This window comes from Harmonia axyridis, chromosome 4 (assembly GCF_914767665.1).
Source record: "Harmonia axyridis chromosome 4, icHarAxyr1.1, whole genome shotgun sequence".
Taxonomy (NCBI): domain Eukaryota; kingdom Metazoa; phylum Arthropoda; class Insecta; order Coleoptera; family Coccinellidae; genus Harmonia; species Harmonia axyridis.
This window is the reverse complement of record NC_059504.1, coordinates 29,578,025-29,603,999: the sequence shown is the minus strand read 5'-3', so window position 1 is coordinate 29,603,999 and position 25,975 is coordinate 29,578,025. Positions and strand designations below refer to the sequence as shown.

The window sequence follows — 25,975 nt, the reverse complement described above, 5'->3', positions numbered from 1 at the left end:
TTTCTGGAAGGCACAGCAGTCTTTTTCAAACATTCTTTCTGTGTAGAACAGGAATCTGTAAACGATTATTATTATTATTATTATTATTATCCCCATAAATATAAGCTAAAATTTCATGTGCTATCAGTTGCTTACCTCGATAAAAATAATCATCATCGATAAAATGCAGGGAACATACTTTCATATTTCTTGTCACTGGTTTATCGATTTTGAATTTCACTTGCCAAGCTTTTTGTCGATCCATCGGCACTTTTCCCCAGTTTCCCTTCCATCCAAACACGATATTCATCACCAGTTTGAGGGAAAGCATGGAACTTGATATTTGATCTTTTTCCCAGGAAGAACACTGAGGAACTGAACAATAGCGATTCGAACGGCTCATAACTATTGAAATGATTCAAAAATATATGAATATTTGTAGAATATCACACAAAAACAAAGCAGAATGCTAGAACCTCAGTGGAATGACTACCTCTGAGTAAGATGCATACCTGTAATCCCTGGTGTGTTTACTGATTCGATTTTGTTTCAGACTTTTCGAGAGACCCACCTGTTGCTTTGGTGGTCTGCTTCACCAGAGTGCTGTAAGGTGGCGCTCTTTAAAATTTTTCGAATTCCCGCATCTGCCTGGTGCCGTTTAAAAAGGAAATACTGATTTTAGACACTGCAAACATTCACAATAAATTACAATTCAGTTCATATCGAATTTTTACCCAAATGAATGGAATATAATGACAGACCATAGAATATAAAATATTATTGTTCTATACTCAAAGTTCACGACAAGAGCGTAGAAATAGGGGGATACTGGGGGTAATTACACGGTGCTCCTAAATTGGAGATACAAATTTAATGAAAATGACAGATTTCCGGATCATTTCAAGAAAAAAAGTCCTGTAACATGAGTCCCCAAACATTTTGTTTTGAGATACATGTGTTGAAGTTCAAGTTATTTTCTCGTATAACCTTCCCTTCACAAGATATTTAATATGAATTGGCCATAAATATTCCAGTTCAAAGTTTTCACTATGTGATATGCTAATTTTGAATGCAAATCCACAGGGTGATATATTTTCTGGAAGGATGCCTGCTCTCTTCCTCCAAAACTATATTTTGGTGAATGGCTGTTAGTTTAGAAAAATGTAGAAAAAAACTCTGGTCCAGTACTACACTTTTTGGTTTGTTATAGTTTTGTCGTATCTGCTATCGATTTCTAGAAAAATCTCTAGTAATCCTCAGGAAAATCCAAATTATTATAAAGATCCAGCTAGTGAGCTCTAATGAATGCATTAACTATAAGTTTTGGTAGTTATTTACCTAATCTGCAAGAAACTAAGAATCAGGACAGAACTGAAACACAAAAGGGAGGTTGGGATTTACGCCGAAAACATTTCATTTTCAGTAGATAAGGATAAGATGTATAAAAACCAGGTGTATGAACTGATTAGCTTTTGTTTTGCCAATTTTGAGAATATTAGTTAAGCTTCGTTATGTCAACTGTAGGTAGCGCTATCAACAAATTAAGATTCTTGTTATTTATTATTTCCGCGGTTTGTGCCATTATGTACCTATATGTATATCTTTCGTTATAGTTATGATCTATGGAAATCATTCTTGTTTTTGAAATACCAATAAACTCTCTCTCTCTATTACAAATATTTGAATTCATTCTAGTAAACGTTTCGTGTTTTGTTTCACGACTTTGCACGATCATACTCGATTACATATCGCTTTTGATTGGTCAGTATCGGGTTTTAATTAATGTATCCAATCAAAATCAACGGAATTGACAAGTATGACGTTGCGGCGCCGCCACGAACTAAAACTAATATTTTCAATTTGGTCGAATGGCATTCAAAATTTGACGAGTGCATTCACCATGTTTTCAGACATCTCAGATAAGGATGAAATATGTTTTTGTGTGAAATAGCGATATATTAGTTCCAAACCCTGTCCCTCGGGTCGCTAGCATCAACATTTCAAACGACCCTACGGAGTCGTCAGTCTTCTCTTGATTTGTCTATGCCATACATATACCTAATATCCATGGATATTAGGTCTATGCTACCATACAAGAATTACAAAACAAACACAATTTATTGTTGGTTATAAAATCATATTGGAAAACTCGAACGCTGATTGGCTTATTTTGAGAATAATATTTATTTATTTACATCGTGATATGTATACCGTGTATGCTGTGTGTTTGAGACGTCACATCTGTTGCAAATGTTAGCACTAGCGGTTTCACCCCCTGGTATAGATCATAGATAAACTAGTGAAAAAATTTAATTTAATTTTTTCAGATACACTTAATACTTTTCATCGATAACACGAATAACGGAACATAAAAGGATAGAAACTGGTACTCATTAATATTGAAATTCTATGCGGCGCACGCGCACTTCTATATTTTACCTGAGCCATTAGTTCTTAGTTAGGGTGGGTTTATGCACCAGTCCTAAGAACTAAGACTAAACCTAAGAACTAGCTCTCTGGGGATTAGTCGACCCCAGCCATGCCAAGGTCTGTGCTGGCATGGTTCACCGCAGCCTCCTCGGGGCGAGAGTTGGACAGTGATCGACTGACACTGACAATGCGGTGCGACTCCCCCCCCTGCTGTAGTGTCGTGGCTTGGGGTATTGCACGGGGTAAACGATGCCAGGTATGCAAGGGATCAGCACCTTCATGCCTGACATACCGACATGTGGAATCTGATGTCTGTGGTCATGTTTCGCGAGCAGAGGACACATGCCGGGGGATTTGGCTTAACCGCCTGAACCAAGTGTATGAAAGACACAATAAAGACTTTTCCCAAGACAAGGTGGAATAGCGTATGCCGAAGTCTGCATGGCTAGTGGGAGGATCTAGTCCTGAATATGCGAACTCCAGATACCAGGCGACCTCTGGTTTAATTGGCCTTCCAGGGGCATGCGGGGCTCTGCCTCTGGTGACTGAAATTCCCTATCTGCACGTGGGACTTCGTATGGACCAAGCAATTACTAAAGAAGGGCCTAGCACTAGCCCCAATGTGCTATTAAATGAGGAAGAACAAAGCCTCGCTCAGCCTGAGGAACAGGGCGCAAATACTGACCCCATGGCGGAGGAAATTCTGCTGAAGAGCAGCAATGAAGAGGTCGTAGCTGGCTTCAAAAAGCTGGCGGTTAGGAGACCTAGACTCTCCGGGGCTGCCAGAAAGAGGATGAAGTTCCTCATAAGGAAAGGGATGGCTCCTGACGATGCCAGGAAAGAAGCCTCCAAACCAATTGGTCCCTGGTAGACAACAGGCCCGGGGGACCAAGATAAATAGGTCGGAGGACAGCACACCTAAAGGCAAGGAGCCTAAGAGTGCCAAGTGTGAGGCTCCAAAAGCCGCACGGTCCTCAGGAGGTGCCGGGGCTCAAGCCCTGGGGGTCTCCAAAGTTCAATCCTTGGGAACTTCCAGGGCTCAGCCCTCGGGAGTTCCCAAGGTTCCTGCACCAGGTGGGCCCACCTAGAGCCAGATTACTGCTGGTCTGAAGGTGGGGATAATGGATAAAAAGTTTCCAGAGGTGATTTTGGAAATGGACCAATTAAAGGCCATCAAAAAATCGCTGATGGAACAAATCATTGCGCTGGGAAAAGAGGACGCCATAACGCCTACGTTCCAGCAATTCCACATGAGGCCAGGCTGGCTTGGGCTGACATGCTCTGACAAAGCCACTGTGGAGTGGCTCAGAAGCATACAGCCGAAACTCAAACCCTGGGAGGGAGCTGACCTGAGGATAGCCGAAGAGGCAGAACTGCCTCACCCGGAGATCCTGGTCGGTTATCTCCCCGACAGTCATGATCTCTCGACCGAGGAAATTTTCACGGTGGTTGAGAATCAGAATACAGGGCTCAAAACCTTCAGCTGGAGAGTCCTTCGAAGGGGACCATCAGGACCCATGCTCGAGATTGTCATCTCGGCTGATCATCGGTCGAGAGACTCAGAGTGAAAAATTGGCGAATAAACTATTTATTCGGCCAAACAAATATTCGCCTTAGGGGGCCAAAGACAACGGCCGAGAGGAGAGAGGCATCTCAGGCCTCAACCTCTGGTCCGGCGCCGAAAAGGCCCAAAGGGGAGGTAAAGGAGAAGGTGGTGAAGCCTCCAGACGATGAAGAGGCCACAAAACCGACCACCAACTCTGGGGGGAGGGCTGTTCCGCAAAGGCGTGATAAGGGGGGGTCCGACGGAGTAAAACCTGTGGTTCCCTCCGAAGAGCCTAGCGGACATCCAACCTCATAAGCGGCAGATGTCTGACATGCCTTCAGATAAACCTCCAGCACTCGAAGGCAGCCTCTAGTGCCTTATGTTGGAGAACATCTAGAAGGCATGTTGATATAGGGCTGATACAAGAGCCCTGGATCAATGGAGGCCAAGTAAGAGGCCTACCAAACAAAGTATATCAGACGATATACTGCGATAAGGCAGTAAGTCCAAGAGCCCTAATAATACTCAGAAGGGGACTAACCTGTCTTCCACTTACAGAGTTCCTGACAAGGCATTGGTTGAGGTGCGAACTGAAAGCATCAAGAGGCAGCTGGTTATCGCTTCAGGATATTTTCCAGGAGACGCCATCAACCCACCACCGGAGGAAGTACAACGCCTCATCGAATGGTGCCGCAGGGAGAAGAAACAACTGATTCTGGGCTGCGATGCGAACGCACACCACATGGTGTGCAGCACAGATATAAATCATAGAGGTGAGGATTTGCTTGATTTTCTATTTTCTACTAACATAGAGATAGTGAATGTGGGTAATAGTCCAACCCCCATGAATGCGATCAGAAGGGAAGTAATTGACCTTACACTACACCTTTTATTGCGGGGATGGTCAAGAACTGGAGGATCTCAGAAGAACCATCCATGTCAGACCATATCGCAATTGAATTCAACGTTGAAGCAACTGCTTCAGCTGATGTTGAGTGCAGGATACCCAGGAAGACAGATTGGGAACTTTATATAGCCCACCTAAGTTCTGAACTGAAGGGCCTGAAATAAAACATCAGTTCCAATGAGGATCTGGAGAACGCCTCTGCTCACTTCACATCATGTCTGAAGAGGGCATTTGAAAACAGTTGTCCACTCAGGAAGAAAACGATGTCCAGAGACGTCCCCTGGTGAAACAATCATCTTGAAAACCTCAAGAAAAGTGCTAGGAAAGCCTTCAATAAGGCTAAGCGAGAAGGCAGCTGGAATGCCTACAGACTGGCTCTGACCAACTACAACAAAAAGGTCAGGAAAGCCAAAAGGCAGTCCTGGAGAAGTTTCTGCGAGGGAATAGATAAAACAGCCCCAGCAGATAGACTTCAAAAGGTACTATCTAAGGATCACTCCAACCCAATTGGCCAAATAAAGAAGCCATGTGGGGAATTTAAGAACGATCCTCAAGAGAGCCTAAGAGCTCTATTAGGGACTCGTTTTCCTGGCTCCAGGCAGATTACCAGTGAAGATGGGGCCCCCGCTGGGGAAGAATACAACCCCACCAAGTGGGATTCTCAGAAAGCTGAGAGACTATTCAAACTAGAAATAATTGAATAGGCGATAAAGAGCTTTTAGCCCTTCAAATCAGCAGGCATGGATGGTATCGTTCCAGCCATGCTTCAGAAAGTTTTTGAAGTCCTAATGGCCCCGATAACTGAGCTCTTTAAGGCCAGCTTTACAAGGGGCTATATCCCGAAATCATGGAGGAAGGCGAGGGTAGTATTCATACCCAAAGAGGGTCGAAAAGGCTGCCCAGAGCCTAAATCCTATCGACCCATATGCCTCACCTCTTTTATCCTAAAGACCATGGAGAAAATAATGGATAATAATATAAGGGAAAGTTTAAAGCTCCACAACAAACAGTTTGCCTATAGGGCGGGCAAATCTACTGTAGAAGCCCTTCATCATTTTCTCAGAGAGGTGGAAGGCACCCTCAACGCAAAGGAGATTCTGCTTGCAATGTTTAGTGATATCGGAGGGGCCTTTGGCAATACCCTACATACCTCCATATGCAATGCAGCCGAAAGGAAAGGGATAGAACCCTCCACTGTTAAGTGGATATCAGCTATGTTGAAAGGACGAACCGTTACAGCCTATCTGGGAGAAACCGAAGTGACCGTGCTGACATGCAAGGGATGCCCTCAGGGAAGGGTTCTATCACCCTTGCTGTGGAGCTCGGTCATGGATGGCCTCTTGAAAAGGCTTACAGCAAGTGGCTTTAACGTCCAGGCTTACGCCGACGACATAGTGGTGACTGTTAGAGGCAAGCATGGGGGCCCAACTAAGTAGCCGAATGCAACTTGCTCTCAGAATTATTGAAAATTGGTGCGGGGAAGAGGGGCTTACTGTCAACCTCTCGAAAACATCAACAATTCCATTCACTAGAAGAAGGAATCTCGACCTGAGAGCTCTGGTCTTAAATGGTCAGACCCTGCACTTCTCTAGTGAGTGTAAATATCTAGGTGTTATCCTGGACAGTAAACTGAACTGGGGGAAACATATAGATAAGACTCTTTTCAGAGCCACGGCGGCTATGTGGGCATGCAAAAGACTCTTTGGAAAGACATGGGGAGTGAAGCCGAAAATGGTACTGTGGTTATACACAGCGGTGGTACGCCCTATTGTCACCTATGCATCTCTAGCATGGTGGACAAAAACCGAGGAGGTCACTACACGCATCAGGCTGCAGAAACTGCATAAGCTGGCGTGTATTGGTGTCACAGGAGCTATGCGCACAGCTCCCACGGCAGCGCTGGAGGTCATACTAGACTTCTCTCCCTTACACCTACATGTAAGGAAATGCAGCCTGATTGAAGCAATAAGAATTTCCCTTAATGGAAAGCTCCTTCCTGGAAACTGGGTTGGACATATGAGGATACTGAATTAAATGCAAACCTCCTCGCAAAACCATCGGATATTTTGCCAACCACCTACGATTTTGAAACGCCCTTTGAAACGGTTATAAATGACCGTCCTAGTGCAATAAGTCTCGTAAATCGTCTGGACAATAAGTCATCCATATGGTTCACAGATGTATCAAAAACAGAGAAGGGCACCGGCATTGGGATATATGGACCTAAACTGAGGATCTCTAAAGCCCTGGGAAGTGAATCCTCGATTCTACAGACCGAGATAATGGCTGTCTATGTATGCGCCCAGGAGTGTCTCAAAATGAACCTCAAGGGGACGCATATCTACATCACCACGAACAGCCAAACCACGCTGAGATCCCTGGAATCGTGTTGTCAGGGGTCTCTGCTGACTTGGGAGTGCCGTAACACCATAAAGCAACTGGCGAGAGGAAATAAGGTGACTCTACTATGGGTACCAGAGCACTGTGGGGTTGAAGGAAATGAAAGAGCTGATGAGCTTGCGGAAAGTGCATCAAGGTTAACACCTGCTGGACCTGAGCCTTTCTGTGGGATAGGAAAAGACCAATATAAAGCTGCGGTCCAGCTATGGGAGTTGAACAGCAGGACAATTCACTGGACTAACACTCCAAGACTTGTTCAGGGAAAGAAATTCGTGAAGATTTCACCTACCTACGCCAAAAAGCTCCTGAAGCTGTCGCGAGCCAAGCTTCGGATGATGGTGGGACTGCTGACGGGGCACTGTCGGCACTTCATTTGTACCGTATGGGAAATTCAGCAGACGAGATTTGCAGGCTCTGTGGATCGGATGCAGAAACAGCCGAACAGTTGATATGCAAGTGTCCGGAGCTGGCTGGACTAAGAACCATTCACATGGGTAAGCCGGTTCTGGGTACCAGAGAGGTAACGGCAAAGGCCCCTAAGGAGGTTGTCAATTTTATTAACGTCGTTGACGACCTCCCTGGGTTTCTATGAATGAGTAGGGTAGTGAACAAAAGATCTGCATGGTCGCAGTTCCCGGAAGGCTTACCGAACCAAAACGACCCCAGTTCAAATAATAATAATAAACCTAAGAACTAAGAATTGAACGCTAACAAATCAATGAGGGCGTTTATGCACGTTTACTAAGAACTAACACTAGCACTAGTAGCACTAGAGAGTTGACCAACTTTTAACTAAGAACCACAGAAGCTAAGAACTAAGGGCTCAGGTAAAATATATAAGTGCGCGTGCGCCGCATAGAATTTCAATATCAACGAGTACCAGTATCTATCATTTTATGTTCCGTTATTCGTGTTAATCGATGAAAATTATTGGGTGTATCTGAAAAAATTTTATTTAATTTTTTCAAAATCAATATAAATGTCAAACATCAAAGTATGGAAAAAATAGAAAGTAGTTCGAACATGTGCGCATGCCTTAATTAAGAACTAACAAGAGAGTGCATAAACGCCACTGAATTCTTAGGTTTAGTTCTTAGTTCTTAGGAATGGTGCATAAACCCACCATTAAAAGTTGGTCTGCTATCTGAAAAAATCAAATTTAATATTTTCACAATCAATATCAAAGTCAAACATCAAGTATAGAACAAATAGAAAGTTGTTCGAGCACGTGCTCATGCCTTAATTAAGAACTAACAAGAGAGTGCATAAACGCCACTGAATTCTTAGGTTTAGTTCTTAGGAATGGTGCATAAACCCACCATTAAAAGTTGGTCTGCTATCTGAAAAAATTAAGTTTAATATTTTCACAATCAATATCAATGTCAAACATCAAGTATAGAACAAATAAAGTAGTTCGAGCACGTGCGCATGCCTTAATTAAGAACTAACAAGAGAGTGCATAAACGCCACTGAATTCTTAGGTTTAGTTCTTAGTTCTTAGGGCCAATTGCACCATTCAAAAAATAATAGTATATTATTCAACGAGCGGTAATGTAGGTCATAACTCACGCAGATGAAGTTTGCAGCACGAGCCGCAGGCGAGTGCTGTAATTCATCAAGTGAGTTATGACCATTACCGCAAGTTGAATACTATACTTTATCTACGACTATATCAATAAATACCAAGAAAAAAATAGACTCAGAATATAGACAGAAGGAACGGGAAATAAATATATGTGCTCGATCCCGACTACAAGAGAGATGGAAACTTAGTGTCACCAATCACAATCGAACTAGCTTCGGCTAGCTCGAGTCCAGTACAGAGTACAGACATAGAACTATATTGAAAACCCTTAATAGTTGCCTATAAAAATGCATTAAAATATACCAAAAAACATTCCCTGTAAACGACGACTTAATGACCTTACTGCTACAAACTCCTTTATATTTTTTTCGGGCAAGTAATTCTGTATGGTAACATTAGCTGTTTGTCTTTTGGAAATGTATACCTATATAATATTTCATCTTCACTATCTGAATTAATCGTTTTCAGCCAAACATTCACAATAATTAGATATCAACTTAATTTGAAAACGTCAAAATTATTAAAGTGACATTCCCTCGGACATTCCTCCCCTCAATAACAATAATGGAATGTTCCCTTTCGGCCAATCGAATAGAAGCAGAGAAGTATAGAAGCACAGATCCATATTTTCGATTTATTATAGTGAGTTATAGCAGTGAGTTATTATAACTCACGATGGTTGTTAATAGATACTATTAATTGCTCAAAAGCAGTTGAATAATGAATATATAATTCAATAGGAGTAGATAAACGCTGTTTACCTAATCAATGTTTAGTACTTATCGATGATTATAATTTCTACCGATTGCACCGTTTGATAATAGAGAGTTATTGCAACGCACAAATAAGCGATCTTTTATTAAAGGATCCTGTAATAAAGGATCCTCTATCGTGGACGTTAAAAGTGAACTATTGCAAGGTGCTTTTAACGAAAGTCAGTAAAGTGACAGATCTTTAAATTTGACATATTTATATTTTGTCACCTTTAGTTTGTATTCTGATAAATAAAATAATTCATTTGGTAAAAGCTCAAAATCGAAAATGAAAGAACAAATAGCGTTAGCAATTTTAGCTGGGAACATTATTGAGGAATTGATTTTTCATAATAGATACAGTTGGTGTAGAAAATATATCAAAACCAATTCAAACAAATCGACTAGTTGACATGGAAAACTTTTACTACAAGTCTCGCAATCATTATCGAAGTTTTTATTTTTATAACTGCAAACTTCATTGTGGAAAATCATGGGCACTTCTAAGATAATTTGAATGCACATAAGTGGCTTTATAGAAATAGTTATCAGCTCTAGTTATAGGTAAGCTATTACCTGAATTGAACTTAAATTATATATTATATTACCTTAATTCATTTTTAGTCTACCAATTCGTTATATGGGAGGAGCTGTACCAAACTACTGGGGTTTTATCGATGGAACTATACTATACAAGTACTTTATGTACTTGTTTGAATGGAAGTCAATCAAGTATTTCTTTTCATGTAAAACCACCAGTATTGGAAGATTATTTTGTTTAACAGAATTATGTTATGTATTTTCCCACAATAATTTTGAAATAAGTGTACTTAACGTATAATTTTATAATAACATTATTGATAATTAATTAGGTTCTGCATTGTGATTTGCTTTTTTTATGCTATGTTGATCCAATATATAAAAAAGTACTTAGGTAACAAGTTTATTATTTTTCTTTCAAAACAATCCCATTGGTGTGTCCATATTACAGAATAAATTACTCATATTCAATATAAAAGAATGATTTTCAGTATGCAGTAGGATTCTGCAACAATACTACATTATACATATAGGTAAATTCTTATTTCTAATAAAATTCAGGATTTATCAGTATTATTTTTAATTCTTTTAGTAGGATCAAATTAAATATGATGTTTTGTTGAGAATCGTATAAGTTCTTGAAAAATTCGTTATTGAGAGCACATTTTTTTCCTCGAATCAAATGGTTCCCACAGATGCCCAAAATCAAGAAATAAAATGCAAATTTCTCGAAAAGTTCACTTTGTTTACCTAAACAGCTACAAATATTTATAGGTTAGTTCTTGCTGAATAACGACGGCAAATATTCGGCATAAACAGATATCTGTCAAAATAAAGGATCCTTAAATAAAAGTTGGTCGCCTGTATTTAAATAAAGTAAGGGAGGCCTGTATTTTAGATTTAGACAAATCCTTAATATCTGACTCAATGCGCATGCGTACATGTCAAAATAAGAGATCCTGTAATAAAAGATCGCTTATTTGTGTGTTGCAATAACTCTCTAATAATCGATGTTTAGCTAAACATAAGATATGTTTGGCAACATTTCAAAATATCGACGGTGATCATAGAAAAATCAGGAATTTCAATTTTCTAGTATAATGTTCTCTGTTCTTGTGTTGACAAAGTTAAAATAAATCACAAATTATCATTATGAACTGTCATTGAATGATAATTCACGATCTGAATCAGAATCCATATTTCAATTTAAATTCCTCACAAAACCAAACACAGAAACATATCATGTGACACCATCAGGTTATGTCATTGAACTAATAGGGCATTCCAAATCACGTGACCCAATATGGCGTTTGCCTACTGACGCCATGTTTGTCTGTTGGCGCCAATATTCAAATCATCAGGGTCATTTTCCATTTTTATCATAGATATTGGTATGGTATCTTTAAAAATATTGAATTTAATTTTTAACATGCCAATTGTTCTTTCCACATGTATTCTTATATGAGCTATATGTCTTGTAGTCTCAATATCCAGAGGATGTAACTGCTTTTTACCCTTCGTGAAGGCAGGGATAACCAATTTACTTTGTAAAACTCCTAAAGTTTCTTTTATTAAGAAACCCCTATCAGCTAAAACAATATCCCCAGGGATATGATTTAAAAAACCACTGTTCTCAACAATTTGTTTGTCTGAGGTACGCCCACCCCATGCCTTACTAATATAGCTTACTGTACCTTGTGGTGTAATTCCTATTAAAAATTTTACAGTGTTGTGGTGTTTATAATGTGACCAGCATTGCATCTGTGTTTTTAAAGACGCGGGTTTTTCAATAAAAACTTCAAAACAATCTAAAATGATGGTTGTTTTATCTTGAAATGCTTCTTGGAAACAAGATGGTATATTTTTGGAGGCCACTGAACGCTCAGGCCATATTATTAACTGCTGTAATGTTTTATGGAGAATATCTATGACCTTTTCAAAATATGTTGAAGCAGTTGATCGGGAAATTTTAAAATGAAAGGCTAAGTCTCGAAAATGTAAATTTAATCTTAACTTAATTAGAGTTAACATTAACAGATTGAAAGAACTGAGAGCAGTAATACTTGTTGTGGGAATATCATCTTCTATAATCTTATATAATATACCTTCTACAAAAGTATACGAAAAACCTGTATAGTAAATCCATTTGATATCATTACTAGGATCGTCTCTGAGACCAAATGGCGATGTGTCAATTTTTTTTTCAAGTCTTTCTATCGTTTTTGAGGCAAAACTCAATTGGTCGAATTTTAAAGTTAATTCTTCCATAGTAATGTCCGTCTGAGATGCAACCCCAGTATCGAAGTTACTACCATGGTCTGGGGCCTCTGAATTAAGTTCGACATCAATATCTGCGTGTTCAATCTGCAAAAAAAAAAGTGTTTATTTCCTTTGCAAAGAATGATATAAACGTGTTGATTGTATTACTTACGCTCAATTTCCTCTGTTTATCAAATCTTCCTTTCCTCTCAACATCAGCCTGTTTCCTATGAGATTTGTGCCCCATTTTCTGTGATGGAACCCAATCCGGATGATTTTCATCTTCCAAAGCAGCAGGTTTTCCTAGAGGCAATTCAGACTGGTGTAAAATACTTTTAATGTAAATATCATTATAACACTTGGCCACTTAGGTTGATTTCAACTATATCACTTACAAGTTAAAAATGTTTACTGCAGACTCTCTGATTCTTTAGTTTCGATTCAGTAAGATCGTCCCTCTTAATTGCTGCTATCCATAGTGCCCTACGCCTTTCAGACAATTCGTTTTTATCCGTAAGAAACCTGTGGCTTAAAACCGCAGGCACTGAAAAGAATTTTACATCATCCCTGTTGGAACGACTTCTACAATCAACTACAAGGCATGTCAAAGGCATTTTTTCGTGAGAATACCACTAATAAGCTCTAAACAATATAAAAATCATTTGATGCAGTCACGAAAACAAAAATCTCACAACTTTAAGATCAACTTATAACAGAACAATATGAAAACTCAATGACAACAAAAAATGTTTATAAACATTGGCCTACAGCCGCCATATTTGACAGGTCATTGGAATGCCTTATAATACATGGAAGAAGTCTATGCTTCTATTTTGGTGTTAGGAATGGAAACGCGCATTAGAGAGAAATAGAGCTAATACGCATTGCACTAGTTTGACAAAGATGAACAATCGGAGACCATGTGATACGGGGCAAAACAATATCGATTTATTCATTAAAATTCCTCTTGGTAAAATACAAATTTGGACAAAATATATTTTAAATTGGAAACGTCGATAAAATTACTTTTTCTCTTCTTATTGAATTTTGCAAATGATATAAATTCACACAAGCTGTTGGTAAATGCGGGTAAAAATCAATTTTTTTATTAATTTATTTTTATTAATTCTATGGGTTATGTCCATAAAGACATAATGTTTATGGTTATGTAATAAGTCATATGTTTTGACGTTTTGACGGTGCATAAATCCACCATAAGAACTATGAACTAAACCTAAGAATTCAGTGGCGTTTATGCACTCACTTTTTAGTTCTTAGTTAAGGCATGCACACGTGCTCCAACTACTTTCTATTTGTTCTATACTTTGATATTTGACATTGATATTTATTGTGAAAAAATTAAATTTAATTTTTTCAAATACACCTAATACTTTTCATCGATAAACACGAGTAAAAAACATAAGATGATAGAAACTGGTACTCGTAAATATTTAAATTTTATGCGGCGCACGCGCACTTCTATATTTTACCTGAGCCCTTAGTTAACAGCAGGGGGGTGAAACCGCTAGTGCTAGCATTGGCAACAGATGTGACGTCACATACACTCAGATTACACGGTATACATATCACGATGTAAAAATTTTATTCTCATAATAAGCCAATCAGCGTTCGAGTTTTTCAATATGATTTTATAACCAACAATAAATTGTGTTTGTATTTGTAATTCTTGAAAGAACAGATAAAGTGGTTTTTATTGTCACTTATTTATTACAAGTTCTGTTTTAGGTTCCAGGTAAGGTAAGGTCAGGTAATCCATGAGAAAATAAATTTAGAACAAAATAAGACCGGGTTTTTCCTCATATTGTATTTCAATGCTCTAATATATCTGAGATCCTTACTTGTGATTATAATAATCCTTCAGAATCAACTATATTAAAGTTAAATTCTGTTCCTCGGCATTTACTGAAGTATCAAATTTATAATCATCAGCCCTATGATTGTAGAACTTCCCCAAATGTTTCTTGTATGGAAAATATTAATGATTCTAACAATAACCATCTACGTGATCCAGAATTATCATATCAAATTAAAATGAATTGCCTACTAATTGATCGCTATTTATAATCTTTTTTTTTCATATCCACCTACAACCTCCAAATGAGCTGAAAATGAAGTAACAAAGAGGACCTGTGATAATTAAAGTGAATTACGAAATGAGCACTGTAACGCAGGAAGATAGATTAAACCAACTGAAGATTTTTATCTTTCATGTATGTGTAGAAATTTGAATATTGCTTCAGAAATGTATCAATTCAGTTGTTCGTCAGATATAATTTCATAAAGTAGGTATAAATAGGTATTTTTTTTTCAGTCAGGTATAGTGTAAATCTCCCAATATAATGTATATTATGTATTGATTTTTATAAATAATTATTATTTTAAGCAAATATGTAAATTTCCTTTGATAAATAAAACTTTTCGATGATATTTTTCTGTTTTAATTCGAAATTATAACAACATAACCTAAAATAAATACTAATAATATTCCAACAATTTCAATGAATTGTCATACCTTCATATTCAAATTTTCCCGCCATATTACACTACATGATGGCGGACAAAATATCGGCCATATTGTTGCCTTGATTTAATACGGCGTTAGCATTTCTTATATATTTAGTATTCTGTGGTGAAACCGCTAGTGCTAGCAACAGATGTGACGTCACAAACACTCAGCATACACGGTATACATCATGCATACATATCACGATGTAAAAATTTTATTCTCATAATAAGCCAATCAGCGTTCGAGTGTTTCATCTTCTTCAATCCTTTACTATGAAGAAGAAGAAGTTCTTCAATATGATTTAATAACAACAGAATACTAAATATCTTCTTCTTCTTCACTCCTTTACCATGTGCTTGGTTGAGACCATCGACACATCAAACAAATGAACCTCCTAGAGTGGAAGGGGTGTGGGTTCCCACTTTGGTTTTGTCTGCATTTATCGTGCCTCATACACTCAAACTATGATATTATTAATTGCTAGTATTTTCACTATTTAATTTAACATTCGGAGGAATCACCTTGGCAGGGACTCACGATTACCCAGGGTTTTCCCAAAACTCAGACAAAGCACTAAAATAGAAGGAAATAAGGATAGGGTATATTATACCACATAAAAACAAAAATGAATCAACTAAAACACACTTTTTTTTTCCTATAGTTGGTATTTTACAATTTGATCTTTGAAGCTAAAAGGAAATTGTACAGCAACCTATACACTGTGATGTTTTTAGAGAATAGTAAATCAAATATGTTAAGTGGAAAAGTCCCTGAAGACTTGATCTTTAAGAGATCATTATATAACTTTGAGCAATTTTCCATATTATCTTTACACGCGAAAAATATATGTGCTTTGTCGCCCCTCTCCCCACAGGAACAAAGATCTGTCTCCCTTATATGAATCCTGTGCAAATGTACAGGAGAACAACAATGTTGAGTTCTTAATCTATTGATCGTAACTATGTTACCTCTAGTCAGATCAACACCCAAAAACCAAGGTTTCACACCTATGGATCCTGGAGCCACATATTGAGCAAAAGTACGGTTACCCATTTTCTCAATCCAGCGTTTCTTCCATCTTTCCCAGACAATGCGTTTGAAAGTCGGCCAAAAATCAGCCACATCCGCTCTAACAATTGGCGACCTTTCAGAACTATTTCTTGCTAAATAATCCGCTTGCTCATTTCCATAAATATTTGTATGACTGGGTATCCATACAAGCCTAACAGAGAAATCATTTTCATACAGATATATTAGGTTGGCTCTGATAGAAAGTGTAATATGATCATTTTTACCTGCATTTTTCCAGTTCGTTATTTTTTCAAGTGCCCCCTTGGAATCCGAAACTATCAGACATTTTTTAAGATTTTTACTTTTAATTACCCATGTTGCCTCCAAGATTGCTAACAAATTCAGCCGAGCATATGGAGAAGTAATTGGGTAGTTCATTTATCTTGTTTTATCATAGAATATAAAATATTCTATCACAGCATAGACCTAATATCAAATTAGGTCTATGATATTAGGTCTATGTATCACCAGCGTTGCCGTTCGTACGATAATTATCGTTTTGTACGATAATTTGCTGCTCAGTTATTAGTATTCTGTGCTCAGTACTATGTACGATACCGCATGTACGATAATTTCAGTGCACCTATCATTTGAGTTAAAATTTCCATAGATACTAAAAATATAATGAAACTAAGTATCGGCAGATTTAGTAGCAACCTACTTTTTCAGTAGATTTTTCGCATTTTCATGAAGTTTTTAGTAGGAAGAAATCATTTGGTAGATTTTAGTAGTTTTAAAAAATCTAAACGAGACGGTTGGGAATGTCTAGACTCTAGAATGTTCCGATGAATCAATTCATCGTTCATTGGGGTTCTAAAATCTACGTGGATCTAGAAGAACGAACCTACTCAAACATAATAAAATCATAAAACTTCTTTGGTGGCTGTAGGCTGAAAATAAATACAAAGAATCATGGAATATCCGAAGGGTAGGTGCCTCATTAAAAACAGATGGTGTTCAAACTTCAGTTGAAAATATACCATTATCTCCTATTTGGTATTCTATTGAGTGAAAAAAAATTGTTGTAACAGGAATTTTATTGACATATTTGAGTGGCTGAATATTTCAGATTTGAATATATTCATTTCACACAACAAAATAGTTTTTTTGATGACCTTTAATTTATAGAGAATTTTTACGGAGATATTTCTTCGTATTTCCAATCAATTCAATTATTTAGATTCATATTATTTTATAATATGTGGCTATGCGAGCAAATGTTCAATTGTTGAAAGCACATAACAAAGACCATCAAAAATATACTGCCATTTCAATTGGAAAGGGCGTACGGTACGCCCTCTCTCAAAAAGTCTGAAAAAAAATCGAATCAGTAAACACACCAGGTATTCTGTGCATCTTAATCGTATCCTACTGATTTTTATCGTACACATTCGAAATAAAGGAAATTTTTGCGAGAATATGACAATTTGTGGACAAGGATGAAAAAACAAGCAATGTATCGAATAAGTAATATATTTTTTATTTAGACGAAACGGTTAATGAATAATTAATTAATTATCAGACAAGATCAGAGATCCTGTATTATCCTATTCACAGATTGTCGGTATTTTCACTTTATTCAGAATACACCTTATTCTTATGTCTCTTATGGTTGAATTTTACTTCATGAATTGGATAAATAGTAGAGATACGTACAGATTCGAAAATAAAACAAGAAATTTTTTAAGGAAATCGTGAAAGAATGCTAGTGCTTTTTTGCAGGTACCTGCAAAAAAGGGTACCTGCAAAAAAGCACACTAGAGATATTTAATTGAATTAATATGAAAAAGAAATACATGACAATGCATAAAAATTAATTCATTCATTTCAATTCAGAAAGACTATTGAAGTCAAATATAATTATCAAAATAAATTTGTTTCGGTTTCTTTTACATCTTTGTCGACGATTGCATGTTTTTTGCAATATTCTAAGTTATTTGGGAAAAGAACTTTTATGGAAATGAGTAATTTCTGAAAAAAAAACAAAAATAACAGAAACAATTTTCACGATGTCATAAGTAAATTCGATCCATTCTTTCACGATTTCCTTAAAAAATTTCTTGTTTTATTTTCGAATCTGTACGTATCTCTACTATTTATCCAATTCATGAAGTAAAATTTAACCATAAGAGACATAAGAATAAGGTGTATTCTGAATAAAGTGAAAATACCGACAATCTGTGAATAGGATAATACAGGATCTCTGATCTTGTCTGATAATTAATTAATTATTCATTAACCGTTTCGTCTAAATAAAAAATATATTACTTATTCGATACATTGCTTGTTTTTTCATCCTTGTCCACAAATTGTCATATTCTCGCAAAAATTTCCTTTATTTCGAATGTGTACGATAAAAATCAGTAGGATACGATTAAGATGCACAGAATACCTGGTGTGTTTACTGATTCGATTTTTTTTCAGACTTTTTGAGAGACCCACCTGTTGCTTTGGTGGTCTGCTTCACCAGAGTGCTGTAAGGTGGCGCTCTTTAAAATTTTTCGAATTCCCGCATCTGCCTGGTGCCGTTTAAAAAAGAAATACTGATTTTAGACACTGCAAACATTCACAATAAATTACAATTCAGTTCATATCGAATTTTTACTCAAATGAATGGAATATAATGACTGACCATAGAATATAAAATATTATTGTTCTATAATCAAAGTTCACGACAAGAGCGTAGAAATAGGGGGATACTGGGGGTAATTACATGGTGCTCCTAAATTGGGGATACAAATGAAAATGACAGATTTCCGGATTATTTTAGGAAAAAAGTCCTATAACATGAGTCCCCAAACATTTTGTTTTGAGATACATGTGTTGAAGTTCAAGTTATTTTCTCGTATAAACTTCCCTTCACAAGATATTTAATATGAATTGGCCATAGATATTCCAGTTTAAAGTTTTCACTATGTGATATGCTAATTTTGAATGCAAATCTACAGGGTGATATATTTTCTGGAAGGATGCCTGCTTCCTTCCTCCAAATCTATATTTCGGTGAATGGCTGTTAGTTTAGAAAAATGTAGAAAAAAAACTCTGGTCCAGTACTACACTTTTTGGTTTGTTATAGTTTTTTCGTATCTGCTATCGATTTCGAGAAAAATCTCTAGTAATCCTCAGGAAAATCCAAATTATTTTTAAGATCCAGCTAGTAAGCTCTAATGAATGCATTAATTATAAGTTTTGGTATTTATTTACCTAATCTGTAGCGAAGATTAATAAGTATTTGATAAACTGTAAGACACACTAGAAACAACCTGTATATGGAAAGCAAAGCCTTTGTGGGCTCATATTCATGAAACTTTTTTTTCTCAAAATTATCCAAGTAATTTCTCATTTTCCTTCGTAACTCTTATTTGAGAACAAGGTAAGAACAACCGAATTAGTAACAACAAAAATTATTTCGAGTAATTTGGTTCAAACTTCATTATCAAACTTCTTTTTCTAACATTACAGATATGAATGAAAGTTGTCGTCAAACATTTTTTTTCGATTATCCCTCCCCAAGAAAAAAAAAAGATCTACGCCCTTGATTCACAAGAGTCGAGAATTGAGAGAAATGTCAAATGTAAACGATGTATGCGCCATCTGAAAAGCCCGCGATCCCTCGAAATCAAGTAGGTATAAATCCGAAAAATCTCCCGTTTTGTCTGAAAGTTTTACAGGTATAAGTAGACACACCAGGTATTCTATGCATCTTAGATACGATAATATACGATAATTTTAAACACGCCGTACGATATTTTAGGCTTCTCGACCTGGCAACGCTGTGTATCACAGACTAGTAATCTGTGATTCTATACTAGTAATCTGTGATTCTATACTCGAGTTTTTTACACATACATAAATAAAATAACTTTTAACCTTATTATTATTATCTATTGAAATATTTTATTTAGTTCTGAGATGAACCAGGGACTAAAAATCCTCAGAATATTACCCTTCAAAGTTGCTGCATGCACTTCCCAAATAAGGCCATACGCCTTCAAAAGTAATTTGAAAATCAAATGGGTCAGACCTGCAAAAATACCATGTTTTAAGCCTGAAAAGTCTGGGGATCTTGAAGGTTTTCCTCAAGTAGACAAAAATCAAATTCGAGATGAATTCAAACACTGTAAAGGATTGGACACTGCTAATGAATTGGTTAAGAAATTATTCACATATGAATATGCCCCCAGACGATTTACTGTTGCCCATGTTGTAAATAAAACTGCAGAGAAAGTCAAGAGACATAACAATGATTTTGGTTCCCATGAGGTCATCATTGCTAAGTGGACAGGTGTAATTCGAGCATGGCAAGAAGTAATGGAACGATTTCCTCGTAATAAAAGACTTAAAGTTCATTTGAAGGAGTTGATTGATAAAAGAAAAAAATATTTGAGATATTTGCGTCGTTGGGATTATAAGAGGTTTGAATGGCTCTTGGAAAACTTGAACTTATCTTACAAACCAATGCCATTAGATGTTCATTGGGTTACAAGAAAAGATTCTTTGAGAAAACTTACTGATAAGTATTGTGATCAACTCAAGAAAGATAAATTAGATGAATTGAAACTCCTTCTAGAGGCACAACAACCAGCTTTTTTGGAAGAAAAAATTCGTGTATTAGAATTTATTCAAGATGAAGAAAGAGATTGTGGAATTGAACCGACAATAAGTCAAGAAGAAATAGACAATGTGAAGAAACAGCTTGCAGAATTGCAAATGAAGATTGAGGATAGCAGAGAACAAGAACTATCTGAAATGGACAAATAAAAATTTCATTTCTTATAATTTGTAAAAAACAATTTAATAAATAATAATTTTTTTTTCATTGACTTTTGAATATTATTTTCTTCCTAGTTTTTTCCTAAAACAAACAATTTTTGAATTGATCAATGTAAAACATTTTTCATTGTTGAATTGTCAATGTTTAATTTTTTAAATATTATCCAGATGTGAAAAATCTATATTATAATTGTTTCTCTTTAAACAATGATTTTATATTAGTTAGGGATATTTAATTTATTAGTGAATTTTATTTTTCCCTATTTCAGAGCTAGATATTGCTCCATTTCTCTCGTGCTTTATAAAAGGTTTGCTTAACATCTATTCTCTTCTCTTTCTACTAATAACAGTAATAACTAGGAAATCTATCCCAATACTTAACAGTTGTCAGTGGCGCTAGTGTCGTACTTTGCTGAAGTGAAATAAATGTCTAGTGAAAAGTTTTGTTTCTTAAGCGTCTAATCTAAGATTATAATTCTTTTCTAGACAAATTGTAAGTATTTGTTTTCTCTCCAAAAGCTCTGCAATACATTTCATCCACTTTTAAGGTTATAGATTATGGAGTTTCTTGATGAAATGTATACCTGAAAATAAAAATCTGCGCTGTATTCGCATAGAGAACCTGTTCATCAAATCACTGAAAGTACCATTCATCCAAGAGAGGGAACATATATATTTAAGAAAAAGAAAGGCTTGAAGTTAAGATTGATTTGATTGAAAATTCATCGAAATTTGGTTAAATGGTTATTTTGTAAAGAATTAACAGGTTATAACGTAAGTGCTTTACTTGATTAATAAAATACTGATTGATCTACTGTAATTCTTGTTATTCAGAATGTCTGCTCAATCTGACCAAGACATTAGCCCAATTTATACAGAAGAGGTGCCTGTTTCTTCACTGATTAATGTACATGAGAATGAAGTTTCAAATCAACAAGGGTCCATTTATTTAACTACAGACAGTGTTATACTTGAAGACAAACAGAGTGACATAAAAACAATTGAATCACAAGATAATGACATTGCAGAAGATGAACAAGCAAACACAAAACGAAATCGAGAATTGAAATCCATACTGGCTTTGTCAAAAGAGGCAAATCTTGACTTGAATATTTCTCATAAAAGGAAAAGCCTAGATTCTTTGAAATTAAAAGAACTAGCATTAACTCCTGGGAAAGTCTCATCTGAAAATGACTCAAAGAAAAAAACTGATAAATTTCCAATAACAGCAGAGAGTGAAATTGAAAGTATGACTGGAGATAGTACTAGTGCAATACATCTTCCCAATGTAGATAAAATAAAAAAAGAAGATGGAGATGCTACAGAAGAACGTAAGAATATAAGGGATGTTAAAATCTTCAAGGTATGTTTTCTATGAAGTTTTAGAATAAATGTGGGAAAAAATTATTCAAAAAATAAAATTTCCAGTTTCTTATATTACAAATATAAGTTATTCCTTTTATAGCCCAATAAGGATATTTTTTGTTGGAGATGCCATAGAGAAGGTGTAAATATTTCTTGTGAAACTTGTCCTCGGTCATATCATCAAAAATGTTTGAAACAGACAATTTCTGATGCCAACAATTGGCCATGCCCTGAATGTGTAGCAATTTTGAAAGCTGAGAGTACTCAAACAAGGTATAGCTTCAATAATTTGAAGGTTTTAACATTTCTATAGATTTTTCCACTTTTAGATCACTTGCAATGAAAGGAATGACACTGGAGCATCTTTGTAGCCTACTTAAATTTGCTGTTAAGAGGATGATAGAGTGTAATGGGGTAAGAATAATTTCAATAGAATATTTCCATCAATTTGCAGCTTATTGATTTTATTATAAAGGATAAAAAATTCAATCAGAAATCTAAATTAATTCAAAATATAAGAAAATAGTTTTATGTCTGCTTGCCATAAAACTATTTTCTTATATTTATCTCACAGACGTTAAACTCACTTTCGTATTAATTCAAAATATCATTTTTATATCTTCTATGATACTGTATATTGAAGTAAATAATACTAGAATGTTCGCCATAAATTAAAAAAAAATAAAACTAAAATAAGGTGGCATATTGTGTCTAAAAGTTCTTGCAACTCATTTGCTTATTGTTGTGAAGTTTGGGGGGTCTGCTGTAGGTGATTTAATTGCCTGGATTGTTTTTTGCCCAAACATAATTATTTCAGTTTTGTTGAACATGGAGACCTCTGAATTTTTCTAATTCATATTGTAAACTGTGGAGAAGCATCATCATGGCAATATTATCTGTTGCACCATTTATTGTCTGTTCTGACACTATTGTAATATCTTACTATAGGAAAGTTATTCGAAACAAGGTACTAAATTAGTGTGGCCATTATAACATAACAAGAAATTTTCATTTTAGAGATATTTATATGAAAAAAGAATAAAATAAAATTGCAAAAATAATATTTGCCATGAATTAGCATTGTGACAGTATACAATGAAATTATGTCGGACATATTTTTAAATTTTCTTCAGCAATGTTTTTTGTTAATTATTACTGTAGTTTTCTTAATTATGAAAATTTTTCAACAATTTCATTTTCTTCCTAGTCTGATTTTTTCTTGTTATAGTCTGAACCCTTTCATCACCCTGTTAATGATGAACTTTTTCCTGAATATAAGAAATATATAATTCAACCTATGAACCTCACATCTCTTGAGAAAAATATAAAAGATAATTTATATGGAAGTACACAGGCTTTTGAAGCAGATGCTAAGTGGATTTTACACAATAGTATAATTTTCAATTCATGTAAGTTTCAACAAATATTCAATTCTAAAAGTAAACAGTAAGACTTTCTTTATTTCTAGACCAATCCAAGCTTACTACAAGTGCAAAGACAATCATCAAAATTTGTAGACAGGAAATGGCAGAAATTGAAAATTGTCCTTCATGTTACTTGAATGCCAACACCAAAAAATCTACTTGGTTTGTGGAGGTCTGTCCGAAGCCCCATATATTAGTTTGGGCCAAACTGAAAGGTGAGTTTTTCTCTTATGGTAATCAGTACTTTTTGTTGGAAATTTTGAAAAGAATTAGTGCACTTAAAATCAACAAATTCTTCGAATAAAAAATCACTCTTGTTTATTAGCACTATTTTTGGATATTTCACTAATGAAATTATTAAGAGGAATAAACTTGAACTAAATGTGCTATATATTTTAGATATTTATTCTTGACATCAATTGAAGTATGAAGTATTGGTGAACTGTTTAACACTATGTATTGATTAAACACTACACTCAACTTGTTCAAATAGTCAAAAAAAAATTGGTATTGGTACACTTAATATAGGAAACTTTCATTGAAAAAGTGCTCAATTGAAAAGACTTTTTTTGAACATTCTTTCATTATCGAATTGATTCCATTTTCGTCATAATCAAAAATATACCAATGAAATACGAAATATGTTTTATTCGTACAAATTTGCTGGTTTGATTGATACTTTTTCAGCAGGGGCTCTAAAAAATTCTTTGCTTTAGGCGCCAAAATTGCTAGCGCCGGCTCTGCCTGACGTAATCCTTTAGTGACAGAAAACTCACGTGGTAGTTTCTTTCCCGGCTTTATTTGTGATTTAGAATCCCTGTACAAGTTTTTCAGCGTGTTATCAAAGTCTGATTGATATTCGTTTCTTGTAGTGACTCCCATAGTTTTTTCAGAGGAATGCTGTCATATTCCTTTTTCAAATCAATAAACATCAGATGTTCTTTTCGCCTCGTTAATTATTTTTCTTGTCCTTCTCTTCATATCCAGGTAAAGTTCCCTGTCCTCCTGGTTTTTAGTTGTTAACCATTTTATGTACGCCTTATTATTCACATCATCCATATGTTCTATCTAACTATTCCACCACAATTTTTTGCTCCTCTGAGGAGAAATGTTTCCAAGTACTTCTGTTGTTGACTTTTTTAGTGCTTCTTTTATGTGTTCATACATATCCTGTTGATTTAGATCAAGACTACTGATGTCTGACAAATATTTGTCTAGTCTTTTCTGGAATTTTTGTTTCCTACCTTCATCCTGAATACTATTCAAGTTCCACCTTTCATATTTTTCTTCTTCTGTTGTTATACTGTGGTTGTTTACTGTGTGTGTAGGTGATATTTGATGTTTATTATAATGCCAAGGAATGTATATTTTTGCTTTTACAAAGTAGTGGTCCGAGTCGCATAAGATCCCTCTGTATACTCTTACGTCATTAATTTGAAGTGAGTGTGCTGACGTGTAATGATATAATCAATAATTGAATTGAGGACTCTTGTGTGTTGGATCCAGGTATACTTATGTATAGGTTTATGCTTAAAAAAACCGTTTGCAATTTTTAGATCATTTGTTCGGCAACAATCTATTTCTTTCTCTGTTATCATTACATCATTCTTCTCCAAAAGGTCCAACAATAGAATCATTTCTCTGGGTGCCCGTCCTGGCATTGAAATCTCCCAGCAAAATGAGTTCTCTGTTTCTTCCCACACCCTGTATAGCAGAGTAATGTTTGTTGTAGAATTCCCCCTTCCGTGAGATCAATTCATCATCTGAAATCGCATATACTTATCAACGATACCCCTCTTTTGGCTCTTTCATGTTTGGGGACTCCGTTGAAGATATGTACGTAAGCTCCAATCTTCTCCGTTCCTTGCCCTTTCTTTTTGGTTTCGGTTAGGGCCACTATATCTATTCCATGTTTTTCCATTGTGGCAGCTGCTTCATCAGTTTTTCCACTTATTTCCTGAGTGTTCCATGTCCCAAAATTCAGTGTCCTTTTTCCGTGCTTGTGTATATTTCCATGATATCCGTCCTTTCCGAGGCTTCTTTTTGACTCTTTGGTAAGTTTAATGATTTTCCGGGTGACAGGGAACCAGCCTGGCAGCCCAACCCCCTACTAGTAGGACCGGGGAGACTCTTCTGTTAGGGTTTCCATATCTTAGCTGGTGTGTTTTGGTTATTTTTATTTATAAATTCATTCCTGACTCTTAAGCATCAATATCTTCAAGTATCAGAGACTATGGTTGCCCAATAGTTTTTAAACAAGAATACTCTCGATTTTTGATTCAATAACCATATTAGTTTTTCGTCCAAATGGAGTCCAAAGTACTTGATTTAAGATTTCACTACTATGGGAGTGTTGTGCAGCTTTACTTGTATTTCTTTTTTTCTTTTGTTGGTGAACAGTACCGGGGCGGACTCGT

General features: G+C 35.9%; 3 protein-coding genes and 1 long non-coding RNA gene across 6 annotated transcripts in view; 2 read left to right on the top strand and 2 right to left on the bottom strand.

Moving 5' to 3' along the window:
- Positions 1-11,453: 11,453 nt before the first annotated feature.
- LOC123678650 lies at positions 11,454-13,190 on the bottom strand. Its single transcript, XM_045615785.1, has 3 exons — positions 12,794-13,190; positions 12,571-12,701; positions 11,454-12,503 (listed from the first exon to the last, which is right to left on the bottom strand). Exons 2-3 carry the CDS (start codon positions 12,643-12,645, stop codon positions 11,454-11,456), a joined length of 1,125 nt encoding a protein of 374 aa, XP_045471741.1. The 5' UTR covers positions 12,646-12,701; positions 12,794-13,190.
- Positions 13,191-15,555: 2,365 nt separating this feature from the next.
- On the bottom strand, positions 15,556-16,358 carry LOC123678371. Its single transcript, XR_006747228.1, has 2 exons — positions 16,221-16,358; positions 15,556-16,147 (listed from the first exon to the last, which is right to left on the bottom strand). It is a non-coding gene; the product is annotated as an uncharacterized LOC123678371 (long non-coding RNA).
- A 3,446-nt stretch (positions 16,359-19,804) lies between these two features.
- On the top strand, positions 19,805-20,819 carry LOC123678370 (28S ribosomal protein S15, mitochondrial). Its single transcript, XM_045615372.1, has one exon. It carries the CDS (start codon positions 19,909-19,911, stop codon positions 20,755-20,757), a length of 849 nt encoding a protein of 282 aa, XP_045471328.1. The 5' UTR covers positions 19,805-19,908; the 3' UTR covers positions 20,758-20,819.
- A 326-nt stretch (positions 20,820-21,145) lies between these two features.
- Positions 21,146-25,975, top strand: part of LOC123678368 (protein kinase C-binding protein 1) — a 35,374-nt gene continuing 30,544 nt past the window's right edge. For 2 of the 3 annotated variants that reach the window (XM_045615369.1, XM_045615367.1), the window contains exons 1-7: positions 21,146-21,262; positions 21,318-21,543; positions 21,604-22,132; positions 22,235-22,407; positions 22,464-22,548; positions 23,363-23,543; positions 23,582-23,773. In XM_045615369.1, the coding sequence (XP_045471325.1) occupies positions 21,605-22,132; positions 22,235-22,407; positions 22,464-22,548; positions 23,363-23,543; positions 23,582-23,773 (1,159 nt within the window). In that variant the 5' untranslated portion in view covers positions 21,146-21,262; positions 21,318-21,543; position 21,604. The remainder of the gene's footprint in view (positions 21,263-21,317; positions 21,544-21,603; positions 22,133-22,234; positions 22,408-22,463; positions 22,549-23,362; positions 23,544-23,581; positions 23,774-25,975) is intronic. The other variant, XM_045615368.1, reaches the window with a different exon arrangement.

Coding starts and splice junctions, on each gene's coding strand:
- LOC123678370 (XM_045615372.1), top strand. CDS start 19,909: ATGAACCAGGGACTAAAAATCCTCAGAATATTACCCTTCAAAGTTGCT.
- LOC123678650 (XM_045615785.1), bottom strand. CDS start 12,645: ATGGGGCACAAATCTCATAGGAAACAGGCTGATGTTGAGAGGAAAGGA. Junction 12,504..12,570: donor ATAAACAGAGGAAATTGAGC/GTAAGTAATACA, acceptor TTTTTTTTGCAG/ATTGAACACGCAGATATTGA.